Source organism: Borostomias antarcticus, assembly GCF_949987555.1.
Source record: "Borostomias antarcticus genome assembly, chromosome: 15".
NCBI classification, from domain to species: domain Eukaryota; kingdom Metazoa; phylum Chordata; class Actinopteri; order Stomiiformes; family Stomiidae; genus Borostomias; species Borostomias antarcticus.
The window spans coordinates 5,726,892-5,747,493 of NC_140248.1; the positions used below are offsets into that span (position 1 = coordinate 5,726,892).

The 20,602-nt window shown below is 46.4% G+C and overlaps 1 protein-coding gene and 1 long non-coding RNA gene across 3 annotated transcripts in view; one reads left to right on the top strand and one right to left on the bottom strand.

The window, feature by feature from the left end:
- The first annotated feature begins 4,421 nt into the window (after window positions 1-4,421).
- LOC311319057 (class I histocompatibility antigen, F10 alpha chain-like) overlaps window positions 4,422-20,602 on the top strand; it is a 66,838-nt gene continuing 50,657 nt past the window's right edge. For both annotated transcript variants that reach the window (XM_084450503.1, XM_084450504.1), the window contains exon 1: window positions 4,422-4,566. In XM_084450503.1, the coding sequence (XP_084306629.1) occupies window positions 4,518-4,566 (49 nt within the window). In that variant the 5' untranslated portion in view covers window positions 4,422-4,517. The remainder of the gene's footprint in view (window positions 4,567-20,602) is intronic.
- On the bottom strand, window positions 18,508-19,435 carry LOC311319060. Its single transcript, XR_014630817.1, has 3 exons — window positions 19,023-19,435; window positions 18,763-18,858; window positions 18,508-18,647 (listed from the first exon to the last, which is right to left on the bottom strand). It is a non-coding gene; the product is annotated as an uncharacterized lncRNA (long non-coding RNA).

Sequence of the window (20,602 nt, forward strand, 5' to 3'; positions counted from 1 at the left end):
TCTGCACCAATGAACGATTGGCCCGCTATATGTCTGTCTCTTTAAATTGCGTGTATTTCAGCTGTTTTGTCTGGACTCTTTGACTGCTGAAAACTGTGAATTGGGACAGCGTGACAGGCCTGAGTATCTGATTTATACCACTAGTGTTTTTCAGTCGAGATCACTTTAGTCAAAATTGACCCATTTATTTTGCATGCAGCAAATACAGCATATTAAATTTTGGCGGTGTGCTCTGTTCGGGGGCCCTGCCTTTCACAGCATGTGGAAAGGGCGATAGTAGGGGGAGGCGAAATCTAGATGTTCCCCTCTCTGGGCCAGCTTGGCCCAGAGTGCTGGAAGAGGGAACGGCATCGATTTAGCCCCCTGCCTCTATGACGATCAGAGTGGGCCGCGATCGGGAAGTCGCTCGGAGGTAACTCAGCCCACTAAGACCGTCAAAGAGAGCCACAAGGGGACTGCTGTACATTATAGTCCCTTGCCTCCACGGGCCGACGCTTCATGGAGTTCCGAAGGAGTACAGCCTAAAGCCTCTTTCTCCATGGTGACCGTGAAGTTCCCCGGCTTCCACTAGCCGACGCATAGTGGAATACCAGAAGAATGCAGCAATACCCCCGGAACAGAGAGCAACGATGACAACAGAGACAACATCAACAGAACACAGGTGGAGCAGGGGAGGAGGTGGGGCGAGCACGCAGATGGCAAGCGATCAGCAGTAATGGCCAGAGTGAACAATAACATGTTTTGACCGCTTAAATACATGCACTCTGCGTGCTGGACCAATCCTATGACAGCTGACAGTCAGCTGGTAGGCTGTGTCATTACGGGGTGTGACTGATTAGCCTTTGCCGATTAGCCCGGCGTTGACGTCCGTGCCTCGCCTGAAGTTGCGTCGGAGACTTCATTAATGCTAACAGTAATGTTTTAATGCCAACAGTAATATGTTCTAGTAGTGTTATATTGTGGATCATTAGCGGATCGCTATTATAGACGCGCATATTGTCCAGCTCGCGCACAGTTCTGGTGGCGCCACTATTTCTTCCCCTCAGCGCTCTTGTGCGCATACTGAGACGTTAGAGAGAGGGGGGGGCTGCGCTGTTATTATTGTAGGCCACTTTATTGCCCTCATTGTTTGTTTTTGTTGTTGAAATATAGTGTTTGGCTTTAACTTTGTACGGGCAGAATAATGGCCAGGGCCCTGAACTAGCAGGCTAGTCTCAGTCCAACTACTGCTCTTATCAAAGTGTGTTGGTTGCTGTGGATCCTCACTGATTTGTGTGCCTATGAGTGCTTATCACGTGTGCATTTTTGCTGTTAATTCCATCTATCCTTTGTGTTAGGATTACATTCCTATTATTACTTGATGTGAAGTGTTTGTTTTTGAGTGTGCTGTGTTAGAGTTAAGCAATAAACCACTCGAGGCCGTGTGTTATAGTGATTTTATAACACCTAGGGGGCGTTGTTAGGCGCGAAGCGGAGTGCCTAAAACCCCCCTAGCTGTTATAAAATCACTATAACACACGGCCTCGAGTGGTTTATTGCTTTTATACAACGGTTACTACAGCTATTAGTGTAAAATAAACACAGCAATGTAAAATATTAACATTTATTCAAAACGAAGCATCATTCCCTCAATTCCGCCGAGCAAAATAGTTCCCCTAACAAAAGGGTTGCCAAGCAACAACAACTACAATGCATTGGATCAAATGGGAGGCACATTAATACTGAAAATGGAATGATATGCGGTCCCAGGTGTGTGTTACAAAGTATTTTAACACGGCTTCCAGCCAATCAGAATCAAGAACCAGAACTAACCGTTGTATAATACTATTTAAATTTGGGCTTGTAGCTGTTGTTATTAATAATATTAACTATTGTTAATAGGGGCACATGGCCTCCTTTCTGCCCTTATTTTAAGGAAAACTAATAGAAAAATAATAATTTCATCAATTTGCTACTTTTCTAAATTGTGTGGTTTACACTTTGGTTAATGAAGCCCCATTCCAGATCATTGGTGTTTTACCTACCTTCCCATTTATTACAATTTATTACAATTACTTTTGTTAATAAATTCACCGTTTGTTATTCCTTATATTGGCCTCTTGCCCATTGTGTTCACTCCACACCTCCACCAGTACATCACGCCCTCTAGGGGGCGTAACAACAGCATTCCGGTCAAACGGCACGGCGATGACCGGCAGCGGGACCAACGGGTTGCGCTAGTGGGGCCGGGGAGCGGTCAGCTGACAGGTCTCCCGCCGTTGGCAATGGTGACCGGTCGGTGACCACGCGTTTCACTCTGGGCCAATAGAACCGAGCTTGGATCCTCTCCGGTGTCTCATCCAGGCTCAGTTGCGCCCCCAGGAGGTGGATGTGGGCCATGAACAATAGCTTAGACACAACACTTAGGCACAACCAGCTGTTCAGGCAGGTTATAGTTCAACTTCATGACGCGGTACAACAGACGGTTGTTGGTGCAGAAGTGTGGAGGGAGCAGGGGACTCAGCGGACCGAGGGGCTTCCCATGGTGCTCCCTCACACTGGCCCAGGCGTGTTCAGCCTCTCTTCCTCTCTCTAAGCTGCGCCGAACCGACCCGGCTGGCCTCCCGTGTCCCTCCCGGGGGAAGGGGAGGTCTGACCGCTCGGTCAGAGGGGAGCGGTCGGCCTCCTCCGGGAGCGGCTCCGTGTTTGGGCTGGCTACGGCGTTGCCGGGCTCGGCCGCGGATTCAGGGTCTGTCCCGGGGCTGTGTCCCCCCCTCCCCACTGGTCCGACCCGTGAATCGGTGAGGACGGAGGCCAGCCAAGCCGTCTTCTGCCTGTCCTCTCTGGGACGGTGGGTCAAGCAGGTGGGGAGGACAGTGGGGGCGGGAGTCTTTCCTCCCCGCTGCTCGCCAGCTTCATATGGACGTCCCGCAGGGGGCAGTGTGGGGCCAGGTGCCCAGGCTCAGCGCAGGTGTAGCACCTCCAGGACTCTGGGCCGTCGGCTCCCCCTCGGCGCGGGGCAGGTGTGGGCAGAGGCGGGGCCCGGGGGGGTAGGGTGGCCGGCTCCCTCCAGTCCGTCGTGGAGTCGCCGGTGGGACCCGCTCGCCATCATCTGCTCAGTGACCTGGTAGGTCTCCAAGGCGTCGGTCATCTCCTCCTGGGGGCAGCCGGGGGGAGGAGCCTCAGGCATCGGCCCATGACCAGCCGGTCGACCGCGCAGCCAACGGCGGGTTAGGCGGTCTCGCTGGGTCACCTGGCTGCGTACCAGTCCGTGTAGGTCGATATCCCAGGACTGCCGTAGCTGGGCTCGGGCCTGAGAGTTCACCCCGTACTGGGCCAAGATGGCGGTCTACAGGGTGTGGTAGTCCGCCGCTTCCTCTTCACCCAGGTCATGACGAGCCCTCTGTGCTTCTCCGGTGAGGACCGGGGCCAGGATGGTGGCCCACTCTCCCCGGGCCCAGTACTCACGGCCCGCCGTCCTGTCCAGTAACTCCAGCCAGGCCTCCATATCGTCCTCCGGTCCTAGCCTGGGGAGCAGCTGGGTCGGGGGGGTTCTGGGTGGGGGAGCCGGACTCGGGCTTCTGCTTCCTGTGGCGAGCCGGTTGAGTCCATCCTGTAACTGCGCCTGAGCCTGCAGCAGGGGGGTCACAGCGTTCTCCAGAGCGCTCATCTCTGTCAGGGTTGTGCTGGACTCCTGCAGGACTCACGCTGCCCACCTCCTCCACTACCTGTGGGACACCGAGGGGGAATGCAGGGTGGAGTTCAGCACTGAGGTGGAGTCAGGGGGGGTGCAGGGTGGAGTACAGCACTGAGGTGGAGTCAGGGGGAATGCAGGGTGGAGTTCAGCACTGAGGTGGAGTCGGGGGGTGCAGGGTGGAGTTCAGCACTGAGGTGGAGTCAGGGGGGGTGCAGGGTGGAGTTCAGCACTGAGGTGGAGTCAGGGGGGTGCAGGGTGGAGTTCAGCACTGAGGTGGAGTCGGGGGGAATGCAGGGTGGAGTTCAGCACTGAGGTGGAGTCGGGGGATGCAGGGTGGAGTTCAGCACTGAGGTGGAGTCAGGGGGGGTGCAGGGTGGAGTTCAGCACTGAGGTCGAGGTTAGCGCCGGGACGCGTTTATTTCAAGACCGAGATATCAAACAAAGGGGGAAAAAAATTAAAACTAGAAATTTGGGACAGCCAAGGTTACAGTATGTTGTACTCATCACTCCCCTTATGTGAACTTTGAAGAAAAGTCCTGTAACTTTAAACTGTATCATGGCTCCATGGAAATGATGGCTTCATCTGAATGTTACTTTCAGTTTCCTTAGCCAACCTGTGTATCTCTGTCCACCCTAGATACTAATGACGATCTACACTTATCTTAATTCCCATTGGCTCAGCCTCCGCAGAGAACATTTATTTGTTGACACGAGGGACAAGGCTGCTCATTTGAGACCAGCGGTTCTGAGAGCTGAGAACATGTATCTGCGAACTACAGTAATCAAGTAGCCTAGTCGATGTAGGTTTTGTTTTAAGATATATCCAACGGCCAAATGAAACATGAAGTTGATCATCTCGCTTCTTCTGGGAATTTCTGGAGCGTATGCTGGTCAGTAGACTGAATTAAAGTTTTTCTGGTGGGCATGTTTATGTTAGGCCTACGGTATTTATTTTCACTTTAAATGTAAAAGTGAAATAGTTCAAGTACTGTAACTGTCAGCTCAAATAAGTTGTGATCGTTGTGAATGTGATCTTTTTGATCAAATCTGGGGCTGTTTTAGATTAATAGGCCGATTCGGGTCGGATGATGCGACACCTAGGCTATAGAGCACGAGGGAAAATAACTATTGTTATTTTGTGGATTCATTAATCTGCGTGAGAAATGTGAAGTGTGGCGTGTGAGAGTGTGAACTAGTTGAAATGCGTGTGTCTCACGGCCAATGCGTGAGACTTGGCAACACTGTTCAGAAGCTGAGAGGTTTGGGACAGGCCTATGCTGCTAATGTCTGATCTCTCACCAGACACACCCAGGACATGAACTCAGACAGAGGAACATTTGTTTCATTGTGATGTTCAGGTTCATATTTCTGGTGGTTGAGTGTGAGGATATAAGCAGGGCTGCACATCATTAGAGCTTGTGTGATGATAGCAGAAATATGATGGGATGCAAAGTGCAGGTGACCTGTTGAATGTATTCCTAGTTATAGCCAGTAGATGGCATCGTTATACCAGACTCAGTATCCCTCATCATCATCATCATCATCATCATACTCTGATGGAAGGCCAGGGTGCATTGGTACAGGTGGATGCTCAGATGATACTGTATGGTAACCCTGGTAACCCATAATCTCATTTTGTAATAAGCGCAGTGTTGCCTTCTGTAGCTACAGTGGTACAGTAATCAGCTACAGTGGTCCAGTAGTCTCTCTCTATGTAATCATCAGTGGTCCAGTAGTCTCTCTCTATGTAATCATCAGTGGTCCAGTAGTCTCTCTCTATGTAATCATCAGTGGTCCAGTAGTCTCTCTCTATGTAATCATCAGTGGTCCAGTAGTCTCTCTCATGTAATCATCAGTGGAACAGTAGTCTCTCTCTATGTAATCATCAGTGGTACAGTAGTCTCTCTATGGGTGGGTCTTCATATCTCAGTGGACTTAAGGGTCTCTGACTGATGATTGGACAGGTGGACTTTCAGGGGGCGGTCCTACTAGTGATGATGATGAATCTGCTTTCTCATCCCATCATTCCTGAATGGGGGACGTGGAAGAATCCCCTCCCTGTCTTAATGCAGTAAAACAAGGTGGTGTGAACCAGCCAAGGAGTGTCACTGTGGCTCAGTGGTAGAGCGGGTCGTCCAATGATCGCAGGGTCGGCGGTTTGAATCCCGGCTCCTCCTGTCCACATGTCAAAGTGTCCTTGGGCAAGACACTGAACCCCAAATTGCTCCCAATGAACAGGCAAGCACCATGAATGGCAGCTGCTGCCATTGGTGTGTGAATGGGTGAATGAGAGGCCTTCATTGTAAAGCGCTTTGGATAAAAGTGCTATATAAGTCCAGTCATTTACCATTTCCCATCCCATGACCTGAGAGACAGACAGATATCAACCCTGCTGATCTTACTTCCTGGTTCAGGTGTCATTACCAGTCCTTTGTTGACAGGAGCCACAGAGGTGCTGGTGAACAGACAGGCCAGCCAGCCAAGTGACTGAACCACGTGATTTCTCAGAAACAGCGTCAGGGGGGATGACAGACTGCTGCCTGTAGGTGGCGCTGTGACCCAGCTCAACCCTCGTCTGGTTGGCAGAATCTGAGGTTGTGTTTATGATTGTGCTGATTTTGATCAAGGGACCATCCAGTCATGAACGTTGAGCTGAGTTCACAGGTTTAATAACTGAACAATCTGGATGTCCCTGCTGGACTCACATCCCACAATGCTCTCTGAGAGTTTGAGAGTTCCAGAACACGGCCCCTAAATCTGAATAGAAGAGGTGTGAATACTGGTGAGCATAGATGCTATGGTTGGTTGGCCCTTTAGTCCATGCAGAATCATCTTCTGGTTTACATGTGAACCAGGGGCTTCAGTTGACCAGAGATGAAGTCCCATTATGACAGAGTGACTCATGAAGAGTAACAGACATGTATCAATGTTCTGTGTTCCTCTCAGCTGTGAGGAACGTCATGACAACTCCATGATGTGACAGAGTGTTGACAGCCATCTCAGGAGTGGTAGAGGAACTCAAAATGGAGGAGGACCAGGATGTGATGCTCACCTCAACATAGCCATCTCCACCCGTGTGTGTGTGTGTGTGTGTGTGTGTGTATGTGAGAGAGAGAGAGAGAGAGAGAGAGAGAGAGAGGGAGAGAGAGTGTGTGCGTGTATGTGAGAGAGAGAGAGAGAGAGAGAGAGAGTGTGTGTGTGTGTCCCTACTAACACAGTGGGTTGCAGCAACGTTGCACATAAGTTGTACTTAGGTAAGTTGCAACGTTACCATCAGGCGATGTTGTGACAACGTTCATCTAAGGTCGAAAATAACTTTACCCTCCTAAGTCTAATTAGACTTTTCTGCAACGTTGCAGAAACATTGGCAATATGGGTCCCTGCAACGTCATTAAATAACGTTGCAGTGACGTTGGATTAAAGTCATATTAGGCTAGCATCGGGCTATCCCGTGACGTCACTGCTTGCTTGGCTCACAGTTAAAGTAGGCAGGATTCTCTATCACTGCGACGCATGGTGGAAATGTGTTTAAAGGTGCCATCACCCCGGAATGTAATCAATGAAATAAGAGATTTGACACATGAATGCTCAATACAGATAAAAACAGAACAACCAATCACACTTCTGACCAAGTGAAATGATTGGAATGACCTGTCAAACTGCCTAATCAACCTGCACACAATTTGATGTTTCTTTTCTAATCTACTAACGGTTTATGCCCCCTTGCTGAAAACAGAGCTGGAGGGAGAGCACCTTTAAATGACACCCTCATGAGCAACTGGACTTTAGTTTTACATTTTCATAGTCACAGCTAATTATTGCAGATATGCCGTGCACAGGTACAAGAGATTACAATGAGAATACACAAGGTTAACCCCAAGCTTTATTTACAATTGGGCATCTAATCAATCGTGTACAACCACAGAAATCCATCATTTTTTATTTGAACAGGTACAAGACTACAATACTACAGGCTATCCTCAACTGAAGCTTTATTTACAATGTTGTGCACAAATCTGATTAGTCAACATCTGCAATAAACAATAGAAGACATTCTGCCCCATCATTAAACAAGACACAAGAGGATGGCTTTTCTGTTTATAGACCCCATGTAGATTCTACAGCCTGCGTCACTACTAGGGAGTGTTTAGTACTACATTAAAACAATACATTACCTAATTAAACAATGCATTAAAAGAACTGTACCTGTAGTTGCTTGAAAAATGAGAGTATTTGCCAAAGCTTGGGTTCGCTCAAAATATGTTCAGTCAGGTTTATTAAGAAACAATACGGTTGCAAACGGACTTCAAAATAGTAAAAACACAGCGTGATTCTATCAGAGAAGAAGTGAAAGTCAGATCGCCAGACTGCCCCTTATATTGCTTCAAAACCAACGAGGTATTAGGTGTCATTTGATTGGCTGAGTCGGATATCACCCAGTGGGCGGGGGATGCAAACTTACTTTGAATATACTTTGAATATAGACAAAGGTCTGAGTCAGGGCAGGAAGGACAAGGTGTGGCATGTCTGACTTGGACAAAAGAGCGAAACAGAGGAGTCTGTTTACAATTACAAAAAGGGAGGGTTGGGTGTTTAGAATCATAAAGGGAGATTGAAACCTAGGGGTTTTCAGGGGACTTGATGAATAGAAAGGATATGCATCTGAATAGTCTTGAGACTGTGTGTTAAATTCCATGACAACTCCCACATCTGTGGCTGAACAGCCACATAAAAGATATACATCAGATAAAAATAAGCATAATCAAAAAAAATACAACGAAAAAAAATTAAAGAAGAGAAAAAAAAAAATCAAAAAAAAATAATCAATTATAACAGAAATTTCAAAAACTCTATGCTATACATGTGGAAAGGAAGTAATCTCTCCACTAGGTGGAGCAAGAACAAGAATAGATTATTTTCTTTCTACATGCAAATCACACACCAAACTCCTTGTTTCAGAAATTTGACAGAAAACAAGGTCAGCTCATGTTTCAAAACATTATAAATCCTGTAGATAGATATTATGCATTTCGTCGAGATAATTTTCAAAGGGGTCATCTACTTCTCCGCCAGGTATTGAAGTCTGGACCATTAGTGCCTGAGCTGGAATATCCACTAAACACTTTGTAGCACATTTGATAATCACTGAAATGATAATGAACCCAAAAATAATACACACCAGAACAATAATAATAGTCCTAAAAATATTTCCAAAACCTGAAAATGCATTATCAACCTGTCCCCAAATATCCCAGGTATGTAATTGGTTTAAGGTCTCAAGTCCTCTTTTGTTTGCTTCATGAAATTCAGCTAGTGTGACGTTTGGGTCAGAAATATAAGAACAGCATTCACTCCCTACGATTGCACATGTACCTCCTTGAGAGGCTAGGATTGTATCTAATGCGAACCTATTCTGGAGAACAACTTTCTTTATTTCATTTACCTCTTGGCCAAGGGCAGAAATAACTCTATCAGATGCATTTATGTGTTCTTGTAGGACATACGATAAAATTTGTATTTCAGCATTATTCTGAAGAAAACCATAACTAGGAATCATTACTCCTAGTGCCGCATTGAAAATTGCGAGGTTCCTACGATGTCTAATAGTAGTTTGTTTGTGGAGTACTGTCATCTCTTCCTGAGTAACTTTCCTGATCATAGGAATTAAATGAGCTAAATAACAACGTCCCATACTATCTTCAGGTAGTTTAGAGTATGCGGTGTTTCCACAGACTAGGAAAATGCCTTCAGGGAGTTCTATTTCCTTGCCTCGATACAGATACTCAAAAACTGGGTCTATACAAGAGCTGGTTCCTAAATCAGTAATGGCTGAGTCTAAATTCTTCCTAAAAACGTCAATACAACCTGTTACCTTCTGGAGAGGGACGATTTTGAATTGATCAGTGTTTGTTTGAACTCTAAGATTAGTTTGATTGAATAGTTTTCTCTGAGACTGGACAAAACAATCAATAATCTGACATTTTAATCCGGAAAATACAATTGAATTTCTCCATTCTACAGTTGTGGATAAGCCAGTACACACTAACTGTGCAGTTAAAGGAACTGTATATATCTGTGTGAAGACAGCTTGAATATTATGAATTAACTGGGGTCCGGGTACTCTGGAAAAATGTATAACTCTAGCTAGTTCTAGTCGAGTAAATTCTGTTGGTTTCTGGTGTTGATTGACCTGCATAGTTAACTCTGTTAAAATGCTATTCTCTATACCGTCGTAGGAATTAATTAATCTATCTACTCCTGCATGAAATTGACAAGATGAGACTTGTTCCCTAGTGGAGAATGTATGGGTTGCTAACCCTTGCCAGTCATATTGTAACCACTCAGCCTTTGTTAAGGGAATAGGATATAGGATAGGTGATGTTGTACTAGAGGGGACCTGTTGACAAATCCAACAATCATCATAATCCATTTTGGATGCAAATTCCCGTACCATACTTATAGCAGTGTTAGGATGGGTCTTCCGATCTGAGTTGGATGACCTGGTTAAATACTGGTTACAATTAACTACCATAGTAGAGGGATAATCTGGGACAGGTTTGCAAATATCAGCACCATAGTTTCTGCTTCGAGCTACATTAATCACATCTCTGCTTAAAACACACCAATATGGCATTCTCCAATCAGCATTGGTCAGAGTCACCAGGGTAGATCCAAGGAACTTCTCATCGTCTTGGATTTTGACATCTGTAGAGTGTAACAGAGTCCAGTCATTCTTGTTCACAGTGTAAATCCAACAGTCATGTAGGTGACACTTCTCTTTTGGGCAATAGAATGTTACTGGGGAATGCAAGGCGTCTTCTCTTCTGGATCGCAACTTCAATGTTGCGTTGTTTGAATCAGTTTTGTTCAATGTTAGTTGCAGTGTGTGCAGGTGTGTGTGCGTGTGTGGTGCATCTTGTGAGGTCAAGGCTGTGGTGTTTCTCCATGTTGCCATCATAACGACCAGTAGAAGGAGGTGACCAGCAAGGTCATTTTTCCTCCGATTTCTCGTCAGAGGAGAGGACAGTGTGATGGCCCATGGTTTTGGCCTTTGAGCCCTCTGGTTCAGCTGCATCCTCCTGGTGTTGGCGATCTCCTGGTGGACCGTCGTCTGCTGCTTTGACCCGTCGGCAATGGCTTGCGTGGATCCACGAAGTCCTCTCAGCTACTTTGACCGCTGTCTGCGTGGTGAGTAGAACCTGGTACGGCCCAAGCCACCTCGGCGAGTTCCAGCTCTTTCGTCTGTGGTCGCGGACCAGGATCCAATCCCCAGGAGAGATGTGATGCAGGAAACCCTCCTTAGCCTCAGGAATGGCGGTCCTCACTCTGGTGAAGACATTTTTTAGAATGTTATTCAGTGCAAGACAATATTGTATCATATCATCTTCACATGACATGAGACTAATCTTATTTTGGGGAAACGGTGTGTTAGTCATTTTCATAGGTCGACCAGTAAGGACTTCATATGGAGCCAGCCCTGTGGTCTGGTGCGGTCTCCCTCTCATGTACATGAGTGCCAGAGGTAGAACTTTCATCCATGACAGACCTGTCTCTGCCATCAGCTTGGTGAGCTTTACTTTCAGAGTTTGATTAGCTCTCTCCACTATTCCAGCACTTGCTGGATGATAGCTACAATGCGTTCTAAGGTTAATCTGTAGGCTATTGCAGATTTCCTGAATGACACTATTTACAAAATGGCTCCCTCGATCTGAAGAGATTTTGGTTGGCAGGCCCCATCTTGGAATGATCTCTCTCAGGAGACTCTTTGCCACTGACAACGCTGAGGCATGCCTGCAAGGAAATACCTCAGTCCATTTGGAGAAAACATCAGTTACCACTAGGCAATATTTGTACCCCTGGCATGGAGAGAGTTCAATAAAATCCATCATAACATGTTCCCATGGCCCACTTGGCCGAGGATGTGCTGACAGTTCCATTTTTATCCCTTTTCCAACATTGTTTTGCATGCATATGATGCATTTGGCACAGTTTTGTTCTGCAAAAACCGTGAACCCTGGTGCATACCAATACCTGTTAACATCCTCCGCCACCCCTGTTTTTGAAACATGATCTGGCCCGTGGGCTAGTTTGAAAGCATAATGAAAACATGAACGAGGTAGTACAGGTTTGTCATTAGGCCCTAGATACAGGTTAGTTTGGTTGTGGAATGTGCACTTATTCCTCCATTTCTTCTTCTCCGCAGGTGGAGCAGATTCTTGTAGGTCAGAAATGTCTGCCAGGGACAGTGGAGGAGTCTTGTCAGGGTCTGTGGATGGTACAGAGAGCATAGAAAGCACAGGGGAGGAAGCAGAGACAGCCGCAGCTTTTGCAGCGAGGTCAGCAGTCGAGTTACCCACAGAGACAGGATCAGAGCTTTTAACATGAGCTTGGCATTTACACACTGCTAGGCTAGATGGTAAAAGCATAGCTTCTAGAAGGTTGTTGATCAACACATGGTGTGCAATAGGTTTACCAGTTGACGTGAGGAACCCACGGTTTCGCCAAAGGGAGCCGAAGTCATGCACAACTCCAAAAGCATAACTACTGTCTGTGTAAATGGTTGCAGACTTTCCACTTGCTATTATACAAGCTCTGGTCAGAGCGAACAATTCAGCTGCTTGCGCTGAAAGGTGTTGTGGGAGTTTTGCTGATTCTAAAACTCCATCTAATGTTGTGACTGCATATGCGACAAGTGGTTGACCTGTTGTCGACCGCTGGGCTGATCCGTCCACAAAAAGCTCAAAATCAGGGTTAGAGAGAGGAACATCAGTGAGGTCTGAGCGTGGCTTATTGACCTCCTCTACTATAGCCACACAGTCATGCGGTTCCCCGTCTTCTGGAGTCGGAAGCAGAGTTGCTGGGTTAAGTATAGTGCATCTTTGAAGTGTAAGATTAGACATAGTCAACAGTACATTCTGGTAATGCAACAATCTTGCTGGGTGCAGGTGCGATGTCTTTGCCTGTAAAAGAAGAGCAGACACAGCATGCGGTACATGGACTACCAGCGGCCGCAGTGCTACTAGGTCTACAGAACTCAATACAGCCTCAGTAGTAGCTGCCACTGATCTCAAGCAGGACACGAGTCCTCTAACAACAGAGTCAAGTCTTTTTGAGTAATAGGCTACTGGTCTGTACCTATCTCCATGCTTCTGTGCTAATACTGCTGCCATGTAACCTTCCCTCTCGTTCGTGAACAGGTGGAAGGTCTTGTCATAGTCAGGGATACCTAGACAGGGTGCTGTGGACAGTCTTTGTTTAAGTGTCGTTAAAGCCAGTCTGGCTTCGTCAGTCCATGTGATTTTGTCTGAGGGAGCTAATTTCTGTCCATGAGCTAAGTCAGATAGCGGCTGTGTTATCTCTGCAAAGTCAGGAATCCAAGCTCGGCAGTAACCTACAGTCCCAAGCAGTGACATCATCTGTTTTTTGGTTGTGGGCAGGGGAAGTGTAAGAATTACTTTAACACGGTCAGTCCCCAGTGTCTTTCCATCTTTTGTTATTAAGTGACCAAGGTATCTGACCTGCTCACATACTAACTGGATTTTGCTTCTAGACACCTTGTGGCCATTTTCTGCAAGGAAAAACAACAGCGCTCTTGTATCCTCAATACATGACTCCTTGTTTCTACTGGCAAGAAGAAGGTCATCCATGTATTGAATGAGAGTGCTGCCTTTTGGCGGGATGAATCCTTCTAGGTTCCGTGCCAACTCGACATTAAAAATGGTTGGAGAGTCCACATATCCCTGAGGCATTACACACCAGGTATAACTCCGTCCTTGAAAGGTGAACGCGAACCACTCTCTGGAGTCAGGGTGAACAGGGATAGAGAAAAACGCATTACTCAAATCAATAACACTAAAATGTGTAGCTGTGGCAGGTATGGATGACAGAATGGTAACAGGGTTCGGAACAAGGGCTGTTCTAGCATGGACAGCCTCATTAACAATTCTCAAATCTTGAACAAATCTCCATTCACCTGAAGCCTTCCTCACAGGCAGAATAGGGGTGTTGCAAGGTGAGCTGTCAATCTCAACAATAGCACCTCTTTCTAATAAGGAGGCGTGAACCTTAGCAATTCCCTCCTCTGCCTCTGTACTCAGAGGATACTGGGCACGTCTTGGACGGAATGTTCCCTTTGGGCTGACGACTACTGGGTTGACATTCTTAATCCTGCCTATATCAAACTTATCTCTGGCCCACAATGAGTCGGGCACCCCCTGCAACACAGATGGACTTTCTATGTTGTCAGAAGGAATTTGGACAAACGTGGGGTTGAGGCGTTGACCTTCCATTCCACGTACCACAGGTGTCAGCCATTTAAAAGGGAAGCAGCTTACCCCTGTTGTTGGAGAGTATCTTACTTGGTGTGGATCTCCAACCCAGTCAGTAGCTTCCATTGCCGTCTGCAGCCACATGCCTGTCTCCTCCTTGGTAACAAACTCAGAGACACCCAGTGAAATGTGTGGGACACCTTGTTTTTCATCATACAGCTGTTTCTGTGTCTCTGTCAGACACACAGAGAGAGCTGCATGGTCAGGATCTACATACAGCATAGCACATTCAAGAACCTCACTACTTTGTGGTTGTAACCAGACTTTCTCAAAATCATGATCTTGTTGTAGTGGGGATACATTTGCAGTGCAGTGTAATGAAGTCTGTGGTGTGAGGGGGGTGTCATATGAATAACAGGAGTTAATTTTTGAGAACAGCTTAGAACGTTGGAGTGACATCTGATCATTATTTTCAATGTTCCAGGAATATGTCCAACTTGTCATATGTTCTATAAACATGAGGTCGCGCAGTGGTGTTACCTGTTTAGGCCGGATAATGGTGACCCCATTTGAGTCACAGCACATCTGAAAACCTAGTTTGCACAGCAGATCTCTTCCCATTAGGTTGACAGGACAACAATGAGAATAGATAAATTGGTGTTGGAATTCAGCATCATCCAACACAACAGGAAGTGACGTAGTCATTCTCTCAGATTTTTCAATACCTGCTGCACCAATGGTCTTTGCCACTTCATTTGTTAGTTTAGGAACAACATTAATTTTTGAGGAGCTTAAGACTGATGAGTGTGCGCCGGTGTCAGCTAAAAACATGAGTTGCTCTCCATTAACTTCTAAAGTTACTACTGGAAGCTCGGACGGTGTTGTATGCAGATTAAGGTATTGACAAATATGAACAACCTTCTCTTTATCCTGTACAGCTGTACTATCTGACGGTCCCTCAGCAAAACTCTCTGTCTGTTCCTGGCCTAGTCATGACTGTTGCTGTGGGTTGTTCAGGGGAATTCCAGCAGGTGGCGCCGAACCCCAGGTTGCAGGATTCTTTCTCTCCTTTTTCCTGTTGTAACTGTGACAGTCTTTTATCCAGTGACCAATTTTACCACAATGAAAACACGCGTCAGTTCTGTCTCTGTTTTCGTTTCCCTCCCTTGGTTTTCTCCTGTAATCCATTCTGTTACTATGCCTGCTATTTCTGTTCATGTGACGACCCTGTGGTCGTTGTTCCCTCTCTGATCTCTCGGACTGGTTTTCTATCTGTTCCAGTTGAGCGGCTTGTAACTTCGCTGTACCTAACTTAAGTTCTTTCGCCTCCCTTTGTTCAATGTGAACGCGAAGCCGCTCCGCATACCGGAAATGGTCAACAACTTCCTCGAGCGAAGTTGACTCCCAGGTGTGGCAACACATCCTAACTTGGTCAGACAAAGAGGAGAGAGAGTTATTCATCAACTGTTGTTTTAGAATTTTCTTATAATCGGCATTCTCTTTGTCCATGCCACTGTGTGACGCAAAGACTGATTCCAGTCTTTCCCAAAATTTCTCGAACTGCTCATCGGTTTGTTGTTTACAGTATGTGATACGGTCCCAATCCATTTTCTTTGGGAAACGAGTTTTGATTCTGTTCAACAGCGCAGCATTTTGGTCAGCAAAATCGGCATGAGAAAAAGGCAATGTAATGTCAAACGGATGTTTCACATCCACCCATTTGAGCCCAAGGCATTGTCTCATGATCATGGCGATTTCCTCTGCATGAGGCTCATACATACGAACTAAACTGTTAAAAAGAGTTTCAAACTCGTCAATGTCTTTGGTTGGATCGGGCAACGTTTTAGCAACATCACGAAGTTCGTCTGAACGCCACGGTCTGTACACCCTGATTTCAGGGGTCCAGGCCTCGTGGCCATCTGCATCATCTATCTGAGACGGTCGGGGATTAGGGTTCGGGCATCGTACCATTGGGGCTAGGAGTTGCGGTTCCTCCAGACTATTACTAGCTATTTGTAGTTGTTCCAAATTTAACTTAGCCTCAACTATGGCTCTAGCCAATTCTTTCTTCCTGTCCTGCTCTTGCTTTGTGTGACATCTAGTCGACAGAGCTATAGAATGGACGGGAGAAGAGGGTGGTCCTGGAGGTACGCTCCGGTCGGGGGAAAGGGGCGCATTTAATTCGTATTGCGGAGGCGCCTGCATGTGAGGTGCAGAGGCAATACTGGGAGGGGATACGGCAGAGAGAGAAGGGACGTGGCTAATAATGGCGGGGGCATTGTTAGGAGGTGGGATCACGGCGCAACGAGTCGAGGGACAGAAGTCTAGGTCAGAGTGATTCACTGGGGGAAGCGGCGGAGACGCCGTTGGCTGTATAGTTTCACTGTATCTTTTCTCTGACTTCAAAAACCCTTCCCGTGCTACTGACTCCCAAATTTTAAACGCTGCCCAATCGATAGCATTTCCACTTTTCTTACCCAACTTTGTCTTCTCAAATGCTTGCAGTTGAACTCTAATGTTGGCCAAAGCTTTAACGCTAAGAGTACCAGATGGAGACGGAAAACTGCTATGTTTAGCCCAGAGCTGAATTTGCCAACAGGCACTGGCAGAATATTTTAGCGCAACAATTTTAGCCGGACCAGACAATTTGAGAATATCAAGTGGCGAGCTAGTAACGGCACCCATTTTGCACCAAAATCGCTTACGGAAAAACAAACCAAAAAAAAACACTCTCCTACACTCCTTCGTAACACGGAGATGAACGTCTCTCAGACTACTCACTATAGCAGTTACGATTTACGGCCCTTAAAAACAGTGTCGGCAAAAAATAAACAGTACTGTTACCTGAAAAAAATGTATATATACAGCGCTTAAACAAACACATACAAGACAGAGCTGAAGTTCAAACAGTAAACATAGCAGACTAACAATCCCGTGCACATACAATAAAGAAAGACAGCAAAACTCGCACGGGGACGCAAACACAAAGACCGACCAAAAGACGACCAAAAATGACGTACATACGACTTAACGCAGAACAAAGAAACAAAGGCCCACGTTTACAACAAAACACTCTCGGCTGCACTAGCAATTTGGTCCAGGCTAAACCATGATGTCTAGATCCTACCAAATATGTACAGCCCCTCTGGTCAAAATCTCTACCAGAAACGCGGATTGCAAAACTCTCAATTACGCCTGTAGCTATATCTCCGTTGAGCAAAAACTCTCTCAACGTGCTCGCGGTTTAAACTTCCGCGACCGGCCAAAAGGAAAGCCTGTTCTGTGCCAAATCTTTGGCGTATTTAACTCAAAAACCCCGTTCTAAGCTGTAACCGATAAACAACCTAACATTGTACATCAACTACAGGGGAACAAGATTTACGAGACCAAACCCTCACTTGAACAGCTTATTTTCTCGTAACGAAACAAGGACGAAGTCAAAAGACAAATATATATTGCTGTTCACAACCTCCTTAGATAATTACACAAATTATAGTACTAAAATACCCACGCTGGGGTTTTCTGTTTTCAATAATCTAGACCAACAAGCTGAACCGAAACCAAGGCAAATAACAAGCATAAAAGGATCATTCAACGTACCGTGAGTTTTAGCCGAGTGAAACCAACGGCGGGGCCTCTCCAAAAGCAATGCGCATAGACGCAACGAGAGAAGCTTCCCAAAGCGGCTACCGCTTCCGCACGTCTGCGTCCCTCGGTTCCACTCCAGGCGAATCTCACCGCAGTCGAATCCCGTCCCGAGTCGCCAATTGTAGTTGCTTGAAAAATGAGAGTATTTGCCAAAGCTTGGGTTCGCTCAAAATATGTTCAGTCAGGTTTATTAAGAAACAATACGGTTGCAAACGGACTTCAAAATAGTAAAAACACAGCGTGATTCTATCAGAGAAGAAGTGAAAGTCAGATCGCCAGACTGCCCCTTATATTGCTTCAAAACCAACGAGGTATTAGGTGTCATTTGATTGGCTGAGTCGGATATCACCCAGTGGGCGGGGGATGCAAACTTACTTTGAATATACTTTGAATATAGACAAAGGTCTGAGTCAGGGCAGGAAGGACAAGGTGTGGCATGTCTGACTTGGACAAAAGAGCGAAACAGAGGAGTCTGTTTACAATTACAAAAAGGGAGGGTTGGGTGTTTAGAATCATAAAGGGAGATTGAAACCTAGGGGTTTTCAGGGGACTTGATGAATAGAAAGGATATGCATCTGAATAGTCTTGAGACTGTGTGTTAAATTCCATGACATACCACAAAGGAACCGAGCAAACAGGCTAACCTCACTGTTCACTCAAATGACATGAATGAAATCACAAATTTCCATTTTAGTCTCCCAGATAGACCCAGAACAAACCCTTCTCCCAGGTACCCATATATGAATGAGACCACCCCGCCCCCTCGCTATTCAAACAGGTGATTGATTATTTAATTTACATTCATGGTCGTTGTGTGGGCAATCTTGTCCATTGAGCCAACAATTGTGCGTCGTCCCCCTCAATGGACAGCTCGCTACCACACCATCCACTCCACTGGGACTACATGAATCACAGTTGCAGCTTGTCTAGAGGCTCATAGCAAAACATTTCACTGCTCGTTGCACTTGCAGTATGTGAGAAATATATTTGTCATGCGCAGACAGAGGATGATTGAATGGAGCTCTGGCTTGTCCAAAGGCCTTCTAACTCAGTACCTGAAACATCACAGACACACAAAGTTAGTCTTATGAAAGACACAACTCCACAAATCCAGTTTGTATGCATTTTCACCAAATTGGACCCTGTGTGTGTGCGGGGGCGAGGTGTTACCTGTTGTGGTGGTGCTCCATCCCTGAACTACTATGACGGTAGTTCTGCAGATACGAGGGGTCCTCTGGACTTGGCTCCAGGGGCAAGATTCCAAATCTGTAATAATGATCAGCCATCAGTGACATTTGTTCATCATCTAGAGGTGGTTGCATGTGCATGACACTGACTGTGTGTTAGATTAGTGTGAGGAGAGTGAATACAGCATAACCTCCCAGTAGTGTGTGTGTGCGTGCGTGCATGTATGTCTATGTGTGCTTTACCTGACCATGAGGGGGCTGAGCGTGGCAGTGTCTCAGAAGAGAGCATCTTCTCTTGGGTTTGTTCTGGGTCTGGAGAGCAGATTTTGTTCTCTGTAAAGCGCATTGTGTTTCCTCTGGGTATGAAATGTGCTATACAAATAAAGCTTTGCTTGATTGATTGATTGATTTTGGTTCCTGATTGTGGGCAGCTGTTATCTACTGTCTCTTGTTGGGCAAATGTGCAAATGTTAGGATTTGCAGTGTCTTATCAAAAACTGTGCAGAAGTCCCAAAAACACTGTGCCTTGTGGCTGCTCAATCTTGATCGCTCTTCTTGTCAGCTGTGATTTTGGTATGAATTTCCTGTCTGCATCTCTCTTCTGAAACCGGAAGGCATGAATCATGAAGGATGTGCATGGGTGATTGAAGAGAGGGGCAGGATTTGCGTAGACAAGGCAAAGAGCCATGTTGTCGTCGTCTGCAGGTATTCCAACAACTTCCACACACTGTTCATCCTCTGTGATGAATGCACGGTCCTTCTCCTGGCTTGACCTTTTCACGTTGTGTGGTTTGACATGCATGTTGAAATTCCTTTCCTGCAGTCTTTTAGCCACCTGCTTGATGGGATTGTTTCCAGACCGCACCAGCCGCTTGACGCCATGAAGGTAGTTTTCAAACTGGAATGCACTGCAGTTGTCCAGTCCGCCATATTTCTCTGCCTCAGCAGTAATGTGAACCAAACTGTGCAGATTGTACACCATGAAGTCATCGCCGTAGAGGAGTCTAGCTTGCGCAACAAAGTACTTCAGAAGCTCGTGGGCGTAGGTACTGTAGACTTTCAGGAGTTTTGGACACGCCAGAATGCCCATAGCGACACTGAACACCATGAAGTGTTTGTATAGTCTATCATCCAGAAGACCTTTCAGCACAAGTTTTCCAGTGTAGAGCATGAACTGGCGGAATTCTGTTGCTTTCCATCTCTCCACATGCTCAATCGATCGAGGCGACCTTGCAAAGTCTGATGGGATGCTGTTCTTGAGCTCACGCATTCTGTGGCCAAGTAATCCACATTGCTGGGCAGACATTCTGACACTTCGCTTTCCTTTTCTGGTCCAGGTGAGGAGCAGTTTCTTCATAACCCCAAGGCAACTCTGGTGCATGTAATCAATGGGGAATGCTGCAACCATGTCAATCGGCAAATCGGATAGTGGGGTGTCACCTCGATGGTGTAGCTCTTGCGTTTTGTTTCTAAAGGAGTGATTGTCCCTCAGAATCAGGCCATCTACTTTTGGGAATGTGACTCGACCAGTCACATAAGCACCCTTCTGCTCACACTTGTCACATCCATAATACCCAGTGCAGTATTTCGTGTTCCTCACAAGTGCGCGGGCAGGAGCATCACAGACAATGCATCGGACTTTAACCTGGAGCCTCTTGCCCCTGAACAGAAGGCCATTACTCATCGCAGCATTCAGGTCGGCAACCACCTCCTTCAAAAAGTCCAAGTCTTTGGGTTTGCTGTCCCCAGCAGTGAGAACTATAGGGAAGATCTTGACAGGATGAAGCTGGACAGCGCAGAGAACAGGCCACATACTTTGGCCT